General features: G+C 38.1%; 1 protein-coding gene across 1 annotated transcript in view; it reads right to left on the bottom strand.

Annotated features, from left to right (window-relative positions):
- PEX1 (peroxisomal biogenesis factor 1) overlaps positions 1 to 9,961 on the bottom strand; it is a 51,105-nt gene extending 41,144 nt beyond the window's left edge. The window contains exons 1-7 of the mRNA XM_081971092.1: positions 9,737 to 9,961; positions 7,651 to 7,788; positions 4,633 to 4,716; positions 4,349 to 4,463; positions 3,494 to 4,263; positions 2,418 to 2,537; positions 595 to 712 (exon numbers count right to left, since the gene is read on the bottom strand). Of these exons, the coding sequence (XP_081827218.1) occupies positions 595 to 712; positions 2,418 to 2,537; positions 3,494 to 4,263; positions 4,349 to 4,463; positions 4,633 to 4,716; positions 7,651 to 7,788; positions 9,737 to 9,850 (1,459 nt within the window). The 5' untranslated portion in view covers positions 9,851 to 9,961. The remainder of the gene's footprint in view (positions 1 to 594; positions 713 to 2,417; positions 2,538 to 3,493; positions 4,264 to 4,348; positions 4,464 to 4,632; positions 4,717 to 7,650; positions 7,789 to 9,736) is intronic.
- Positions 9,962 to 10,030: the final 69 nt, after the last annotated feature.

The following is a 10,030-nucleotide window of genomic DNA, read 5'->3' on the forward strand; positions in this document are numbered from 1 at the left end:
CCAGTACCAGGCTGTGGCCCATTCAGAATTGGGCTGCAGAAGCTGCAGGTGAGCACGTGTGTGTACGGAGCTCCACTTGTGCAAACAATAGGTTAGTATGTTTGTTCGCGCAAAGCTCCATTTGTGCAAGCAGCGGTGCATGTGGAGCTTTCTCCGTGCATGCATGCTCAACTGCTGCTTATGTGGAACCATCCCCTCTCCCCTCCATCCCCACCAGTCTGTAAAGACGAAAAGATTGGTGACTTCATTATTTTTAGTTTTCTTTTTCATGAGTTACAAACCCTTCCCCCCTTCCCCCCAAATTTTAAATGACTAAACAGAGCAGAAGGAAAGGTCATTTACAGTTAGGTCACATTGGATGTGCTACTATCAAATAAATAAAACATTACCCATTTCCTTTGCAATATTGCAACTTTTTTTTAACAAATTATCAAAAAATACTTATGGCAAGAGACATTTAATTATTAAACTAATATATTAGATATAGATAAGCTAACTGAACTCCAATTGTAATTGGCTAAATCTTTTAAAATTGATATATAGGAAAAGCCCTGCAACATGCAATAGTTACAACTGTAATTGAATTTTCCTTACCCGAATTAAGTGCCAATTGTAGATAGCTTGTTTCTGCTGTGATCAAGGGAAGCCTAATGTAATCCTCTAGCCACAACTTAAATGCATCTTTAATATCTTTTTCACTTATTCCTTTATTCTAAAATAAAAAATGATGAGGACTGTTAATTCAGTAAATTTTTTTCTAATTAAAAAAATTATGAGGAGCTTTTCTTCCATTAGCTGATGGGTTACCTGTAATCACAACACTATGTACAAGTTGATCACATTTTTGTTATCTTCTAAGGCACTTTGATGTCTTTGGGGGCAATATATAAATTTGGGAGGGTTCATGTCTTTTATACAAAATGTCAATTTCAGACATATTGGCATTATATTTCTATCAACAGTGAGTTAGCCCTCAACCAATCCAAACATTCCAGGAACTTTATTCTAAATGCTTGTTTTGGAAACTAAAGAACACAAAACACTTGGATTTTTCCAGGGTACAAATTGCAATGTAGATTTTTTAAAATGGACATTGATTTAATAGCTTCAAATGGGTGAATATGGCTCAGATTTGTAGGGAAATACAGCCTAAAAAAATAAAATAAAGCATGGGAACGGAACTAAACATACCGATTTCTACCAATTCTTTGAATTGAACATTTGAGATTATAGTTATACTGGCAGAATTCCTGCCGTGCTCCTTTTAAGTAAATAAATCAACGTAAGTCTCTTCATCACATTACAGAATTGTTAGTAAGAATTGGAGAAATATGGGCAACCTATGATATGGATCACAGGATGAAAGCAGGAACAGGGAGCAATGGATAAATCATTGGAAAGCAATGAGCTTTCTGTGCCCGTGAAGCAATTTTAGGCTTATAAATAATAATATCCAAATACACCTTTGACAAAACTTTGGAAAACAGAATTGGTTAAAAAATTACAACTTTTAGGGAGTTTTAATCCATTTTGGAGTACACTAAAGTGATGCCTCATTGATAAGATATTATCTTTGAATAATTTGGGACCGAATGTGACTTAAGTGCTAGAAAAAATATAGTTGTTGATGAAACATTTGAACTGAGGACAAATGTATCAGAAATTAATACAAAAATATAATTACAAGTAGATCTCATTTAATGACCATTCATTCAGCAACTGTTGGAAGTTGGCAGCACTGAATGAATTGTAATGATGCCCTGTCTTTAAAGTTATAGCTAGTACAAGAGTCATGTGATCAAAATTCAGGCAGTCTGCTCACATATATGACCATAGGATTGCTTCAACTCTTCCCACTAGGGCTGAAATAGAAGCCCATGGCCTTCAGCAGTCACTACTTGCCTGGGCCTCTATTTCAGCCACCAGCACCACTAGGAAATGTTACCTTAAGCCCCATGCTACCTCAACAGAAGCCCACAGCCTTCAGCAGTCACCACTTGCCTGGACCTCTATTTCAAACTCTGGCCACTCTATCTTCACAACACAAGGACTCAGCTGTCCCTGCTGCCCTGTGCTCCATATGGTCATCTTTTTCCAAATGTATGCTTTTTTCCAAATCACACAGACACTTTTTGCAATGCTTTGGAAGGTAGCTATCTGTAGTACAAGACTTGACATTCCTTGGTGCTGAAGCTGAAGTAGAGGCCTATGAGCAGCAGCAGCTGGCTGCTGAAGGCCCCAGGCTTCTACTTCAGCCTCAGCACCATTGACAGTCCCCTGCTGCCATGGCATGCTGTTTTCAGGGTAGCCAAAAGAGCAGAGATAGGTGTGTGAGGAGAGTTGAAGTAAAATCTATAAGTAGTCAATAAGATACTAGGAACAGTTTATCAACAGTTTATCAATTAGGTCAAACTCACTAAAGTGCGTTCAGGCTGAAGTCTAAGAGAGGTTGGAATTTTAGGATCTGAACTGATTGACGTGATTCTGACAGCAGCATGCATTTCTATATCTAGCTTCTTTCTCAATAGCTCAGGTATCTGAAACACAAAATAAAAATCACAAACAGTTCCTTCTCTAATATAGAAAAACTTTAATCTTCCATAAGATATAGTCACTGGCATAGTAGTGAGGTTTGTGTAGAATCATTTAAGTGACATGACTGGTATAGAAATTTGAGAAAGAAATAAAGACAACTTAAGATTTCAAAGCTGTTCAAAGACTATAATTGTAGTTAAAATGTTAATAGTTTCTCAATTCTCTCTAGGAAAAAAAGGATTCCTTGCATTGTATCTTTCATCATCGTTGATTGATTGGATTTAGTTTAATTATTTGCATCCCACGCTTATTATTTTTACAAATAACTCAAGGTGGGAAACAGATCCAACAAACCTTTCTCCTATTTTTCCTCAACATCAACACTGAGGGGGGTTGGATTTAGAGAATGGCTGGTCCAAAATCACCCACCTGCCTTTCATCTCTAAGACTTGAACTCACACTCTCCTGCTTTTCTAGCCTTGGGCCTTTACCAAACTGACTCTCACATTATTTATGGAAATAATATTAACTTGTAACCCTATTTTTTATTGCCTAAGTGAACAAAAACATATGAAAAATAACTGATTTTGTTTTGCTATTTTTAATCCACTTTAAGAATTTGATTTAGGAACGTACATAAAAATTTGAAATAAATAAAGCAAACTAAATTAGTATTTTTAAATTGAAACTATTTGAATTATTTTATTTAAAGTTGGATTAGGATATAATGTTCACTAATTATAAAAGAACAATCTAAGCATTATAGTTTGGAGATTTCTGCCCAGCATTCAAAATAACCTTTTTTTTCTGAACAAGCACTAAAATTTAATACAGCTTAGTTTTTAGGTAAAATATTTTAATTCTCTAACGTTAACCAGTCAACAACTCATAAAAATTGATTTAAAATGCTAATGAGCCTAATATCATGATTTTCCCTGTATCCATAAATTTCACTAACCCAAATTCTTCCAACATGCAGTTGCTCCACATTGTTATTGAACATTAGGGCATCCTTTAGATCCTCAAATCCATTCCATATTATTTGCACAACAGAAAACTCATTAGATTCTTGAACCTTACTCGAAGTAAATTGCTTTGGGCCTTCTGTATTAAACACATGTTTCTCTTTCTTTGAGGTTAGATGATACTTTAACTCTTGCATCTGCTGTTTTGGAGAAAGTAGCTTACTAATTTTCCCATAAGAAACCTGAGTATTAGCTTCTAAAACGGGATATACTTCATTCCATGGAAAAACAAAGACAGTGTTGTATTCCTGAAATGTGCATGTTTCCAGTGTGTTTTTCATGCTGGGAAGCTGCCTTTGACATACTCTAAAAACAGAATCCACCTGAATCAAATTTAAGAGACGATTTTTAGCAGTGTTCAGTTCCTCAATACCATTAGAAAGCTCATGTTTCTTTTCAGAATTATAAAAAAAAATGTTCCGAAGTAAATTCCAAATGTTTGGGAAAATATTTGCACTCAGTGATCCTTTTGCGTTTGGCTGATGCTGCTGAAGTTGCCTATTTAAATGCATTTCTTTGGAGTGTGGCTCCTCATTTCTTTTCCTCGGTTTTAATTCAGTTTCAGGGCCATCTTCCTGCACAATGTCATCTTTCAGAGAAGACACCACGGCAGAACTACCTTCACGCTGCCGTAATTTAGGAGATACAAGAAGCTCTGTGCAAGCCTCAAGTCTTCCATAAAGAGCTTGGGGCTTTAGAGTAACTAAAATAAAAAGGGAAATGTTAATATACATACCAAACTTATAATTATCTCTTTAAATCTGATAAAGTCTTGCATAACCACTTACCAATCCGGATATAGATACAAGTATGTTGCTCAACCCACACCGGGAAGATAGCTTTTGGAAATACTATTCGAATTTGATTAAGAAGATGCCTTTCCAGGGACAATGCATGCAGCTCCTATAATCATTTTACACAATGTTAAAAAAAACTTTGATCCTGACTAAGAAGATTGCAACAAAATGAAGACACGAAAATGATTTTAACAAGTAAAACTGCATGTTTAGTTAAGGGGCAACAGACAAGAGGAGAAAAAAATAAGTATTATATTAAAAAGCACTTTAATTACCAGTATTTCCCAATCATCTGCTGACATTGGTTCTACTTCTACTTGATGACAGGATAAAACCTGAGAACAGGGTTCAAGGAATACCTGGCAGATAAGAAATCTAATTAAATTACTTCCAATATTTTCACAATCAGAGCACTGAAAATGATTCTAAACGAGAAAAGAAAATCTGACATAAGAATCCCATGGTTGTTGATCTGTACTGACAACATACATTTTAAAAATACATTCTGCCTATATAATTAGCATTATTTATTCCCGCTGCCAATATAAAAGTTACCTCAAATAAATAAATAAATGGTATTTTATTCAATTCTGACAGTAACAAAAACTAAACAGTTTGAGAATAATGTTAATATGAGCCTTGGTGGCGCAGTGACTAGTTGCTGTGGTGGCGCAGTGGTTAGAGTACAGTACTGCAGACTACTTCGGCAATTCAAATCCCACCAGACTCAAGGTTGATTCAGCCTTCCATCCTTCCAAGGTGGGTAAAATGAGGATCCAGATTGTTGGGGGCAATAGGCTGACTCTATAAACTGCTTAGAGAGGGCTGTAAAGCACTGTGCTGTTGCTAGTATGTGCAAACTTTTATTTATTGACCCACTGACTGACTCACTAGATCCTAAGCAAAAATATTCTAATATTTTATTTTATTTATTAAACTTAAATGCCAGCCATCTTGCCTAGAAGCAACTGTAGGTGGTTTACTAAAAAAATATTAAAACAGTAAATATTAACACTAAAATTGATATAGAAAATGACAAAGATGAGAAGGAAGGGAACTAAATGCAATGGTGAGGAGGTGGGGTCTTGTCTTAACCCATTAACCATCTCCAGAATGATATGCCTCCTATTGGGGAGCCTGGGCAGTTGGCAGGAGCAGATCTTCAAGCTCTTTCAGGACGCCGGAAGGGTGGGTGCAGATCTCAGCTTGGGGGTGACAATACTGGAGAGGTATAAGTGATGAATTGAAAATAATTCAACATAAAGTTAGCTCTTAACTTTCCACTGGTTGCTCAGCAGCTGTTCAAAGTTACAGCAGACCATCCAAAAGTTACCGACACCCCAGTTCCAAAGTTACAGCCACTGCAGTATCCTACAGAAATTTATTCTTACGACTGAATTTAGGGACATTGCAGGAGTCCCCCTGTTTATCCTCACCCTGGGTCCCAGTGGGGCCTCCTTCCCACCCCAACATGTCTCACACTCTCTTCATTTACTCTTTGAAAATCTCCAGAGCTTGAGTGAGAAACGAAGAGAGGCTTCTCTGCTCCTGGCCTGTGTGGTGTGATCCCAGAAGCAGCCACTGTTTTCTGGTCAGCTGCATTGAATTGTGGCTACCCTAAAAATAATGGCCACTTTCGGGATTGTGGCCCAGGAACAAATAGGCTTGTTCTGCTTAATTAATATGAGGTCTGACCCAATGCGGAGCTTTCCAAAATTTGTATTAGAGAAACAGAAGAAGCCTCTTTGCACCTGGGCCGTGTGGTGTGTGATCCCAGAAGTAGCTGCCATTTACAGAGCCTCTACAGTTCGATGAGACTGGCCAGAAAATAGAGTCCATTTCTAGGATAAAACCACATTGTCCAGTCCTGGCTGCATTAATAGAGGGATAGAATCAAGATCATGTCGAGTGTTAATACCACTTTATAATGCCTTGATAAAACCACACTTGGAATATTGCTTCCAGTTTGGGTCGTCACAATATTAAAAATATGTTGAGATTCCAGAAAGAGTGCAGAGAAGAGCAAGGAAGATGATTAGAGTGTTGAAGGCTAAAACGTTTGAAGAATAGTTGCCGGAACCGTGTATGTCTAGTTTAATGAAAAGAAAGACTAGGGATGAAATGATAGCAGTGTTTCAATATCTAAGGTGTTGCCATAAAGAAGAAGGGGTCAATCTATTCTCCAAAAGCAGGACAAGAAGCAATGGGTAGAAACTAATCAAGGAGAGAACCAACTTAGAACTAAGAAGGAATTTCCTGACAGTTGGAACAATTAGTCAGTGGAACAGCTTGCCTCCAGAAATTGTGGGTGCTCCAATTGTGGCAGTTTTAAAGAAGAGATTGGACAATCATTTGTCTGAAATGGTTTAGGATTTCCAGCTTGAGCAGGGGGTTGGATTCCAATTCTTTTATTCTGAATGAAAAGGCCTGCTCTGCTTCCCTAATGCAAGTTCTGGAAAGTTCCCTGTCCATCACAATTCTCTGGAACTCATGTTAAAGAAGAAGGGCAAACCCCTCCATTCATAGGCTGTGTGGTGTGATCCAAGAAGCGACCATCATTTTCAGAGCACCCACAATTTAATGTGGCTGTCCCCAAGCTGCTTTTAGGATTGTGCCACATGGATCAGGAACAGAGCTGTCTACCCTCCTTCCACCTCCTAAACCAAGCTCCAGAGATCTTTGAAAGGTAAGTGAACAATGGATGACATGGGGTGACAAGGGTGTGGGGCAAGATGGGGCATTAACTAGACACAAAGCCTGCAGGGATCTCAAGGGGTGGGCAATGGCACACTGAGTACCTAAGTGGATGGGGTCCCCCTTAGGGACCCTGTGCTTCACTAAACAACCTGCACATTCATTTAATAGCTGCATTTGAAAAAGAAAGAACACGGCTCTATAAATGAGGTGATCATGTGGCACTTCATTTAATGATGCTCGTGACTTCTGAGTGTAGTGGGCAGGTATTATTTCTGCATGTTCCTTTCAAGCAATATTCTTTGCTGTGTGCAGTTCTTTGTTTGTGCCTCATGTCTGCATGTCCCATAAGAAATGCACTTGATGTATATGTGCTTTGCAGGTGCAAAGCAAATAAATTAATAGAGAATGTATACAACAATCATTTCAAAAGTTAACTATGAAATATGTTTGCTAGGTCTCGGTATTTTATTAAGCATAACTTGTAGGCAATTTGATAATTTAATAAGCCAGATTTTGAAACTAATAACTGATATATTCCATATGCATCAACTTCATATCCTACTCTAAATATACAAATAGAAGATTGCATTTCAAACCTGTTGTCCACCTTTGATGCCAAGCTTGCCTGCTAATTGTCTGTTTATTTCAACAATGTTTTCTTCTGTTTGATGTCTGAGTTCCATCCAACCCAAGAATACTGGTTGATTCCCCCAAGAAACTTTTACAATTTGATCCTATAAATTTAAAAAAATAAATACATTTATATTAAACGAACAGGGGATATTTTATGTAAGTAGACAAATAGATACATATAGATCAGGCCCAAGCAAAAATCAGGCATTTTGGGGGGTAAAATTAGGGTGTTCTGGTCTGATAAATTCCGTATTTCCAGATATTGAGGAATTCCTTTATGTATCAATTTAAGGGCTCCAATCAAATTGGTATAACAAGATATTTCTTTTTCAATAAGTGTTCAAATTTGATCTGTAAGTCTTGGATTTTGTAATTTTCCCCCATTGCAACATCAAAGAATCAGACTCTTTTCTTTTCAATAACTATTATATCAGGCATATGTCAACAAGATGCTTGTCAATTTGGACCCTAAAGTCCCATAAGACCTTAACTCACTTATTATTCTTAGTATTTTATCCCGGCTTTTTAATGTATAACTCAAACGTATCTAAAACACCTTCTACCTCTGATTTTTCTTGCAACAGCAACATTATGGCAATTGGTTAGGCTAAGAATGACTGGTTCAATCAATCAATTGCTCTATTCATAAAATAATCAGGCTTTAAGTTTTATATGTTATATTATTATTTTAAATATATTTTTCTTGCTTTTATGGGTTAATAGAATTCATGCTGCTCATTTTGGATCCTTGCATATATGCACAAATACTACATCATGTAGTGTATTGTCTGCACAGTCCTGTGTGGTTTCAGGTTTCGTAATTTTGGCTTTGTCAGCATCAGCCTTTATAAGACCAGTTCCAATTGTCAGTGATCTGGAAAGGAGCAGCCTTTTGGAAGATCCAAAGACCTGGCTCTTCCCAAGAGCAATGAACTAGGGTAGGGTTGAATCAGAGGGTCAATAGTTTGATGGCCTGGAATTTAGTAATTTCAGCTTTACCTCTTTGTTTTAAGAGTATTTACAAAGCTAATATAGAATTTGCCTCCCCTCCCTCCAATAATTATTACACTGCCCTCTCATGAATATTATAAGGTATTTTTCCAAATGATTTTAAAAACTAGTTCTTAACACTGTACTACATTGAGCGCGGGGGGGGGGATCCACAGGTATAACAGAAAAAAAAGATAATGTGTACTATATCAGATTTAAAACTCCTATTCCTTTAATAACTGCAGAAAGTTGCAGTTGACTTCAGATCATTCTCAATGCTTGAAAAATATAGCAATGGAACAACACTTTCCCCATCATGACATTCGGTGTCACATGCCAGTAATCCCCAGTGGGCGGCAGCACCTACTATTGGCAAATTTCAAAAACAAAATGCCCAGCAAGATCAAATAAAGGCTTAGCAGGGAGCAGAGCACCAAGACATCTTATGTCAGGTGATATTGAACATCCTCAGAAAAAGACAACAATGTATCATTTCTGTAGTGTGGTCAAGAAATCTCCACCAGGTGCAGCTGCAAATCTCCTTTTTGTCTGGAGCAAATAACTGCTTTTACTTAGTATGGCTAATGAAGAGGATAAGGGTCTCCTGCTTGAGCAAGGGAGTTGGATGAGATGTCCAAGGTCCTGTTCTCTTATTCTGATAAATTAACCTGTAGGCTTCCTCACCCTATTTTTAAGAGGTCCATAAAGGGGATGTGGAATAGCGCATCATCATGCCTACTGTCCCCATTTATCTGTATTTACTTCCTTTGTTCATGTTTATGTTCATACCTAAACTTGTTATCTTGTACATGTTTGACAAACAAACAAACAAAGTTAGCCTTTTGACGCTATCCGGAGGCAGGCAAGGGCTCGACTATGCTACCATGGCTCGTTTATATAAGGTGGCTCGCCTAAGGTGCCAACAGCCCCATGCTTGAAAATGGAAAGATGCTGGTAAGAAAAAGTACTCTGTGACTGTGAATGAACACTTCAACCTCAGTAATCATGGGGCACAGAACGAATGGAGGTCGGTAGACACCTTCCTTTAATTCCTTATACCTGCTGCAGTCGGAGGTAAGAAACCAGCCAGGCCGGCAAGTGCAGAAAGCAGTTCTTGACGCCGCTCAAGGAGACGCTCGCTGCGACTATCCCGAATCCTCCGGCCCCCATCATCACCGCCGACCCTCCGGCCACTCACGGCCAGGTAACACAACCAGCCACCTTAAAAAGACAAAACCATAGAAAGTCGCCACTCTTGGCCGTCATCAGATTGGCGGAACTATTTGTTCCGGCTTCCGGCTCTTTACCGTATCCCCCCCTCCCCCAATGTAGTCCTAACCGTCATTGGAGGCC

Source organism: Natrix helvetica (assembly GCF_964273705.1).
Source record: "Natrix helvetica genome assembly, chromosome: Z".
Classification (NCBI taxonomy): Eukaryota; Metazoa; Chordata; class Lepidosauria; order Squamata; family Natricidae; genus Natrix; species Natrix helvetica.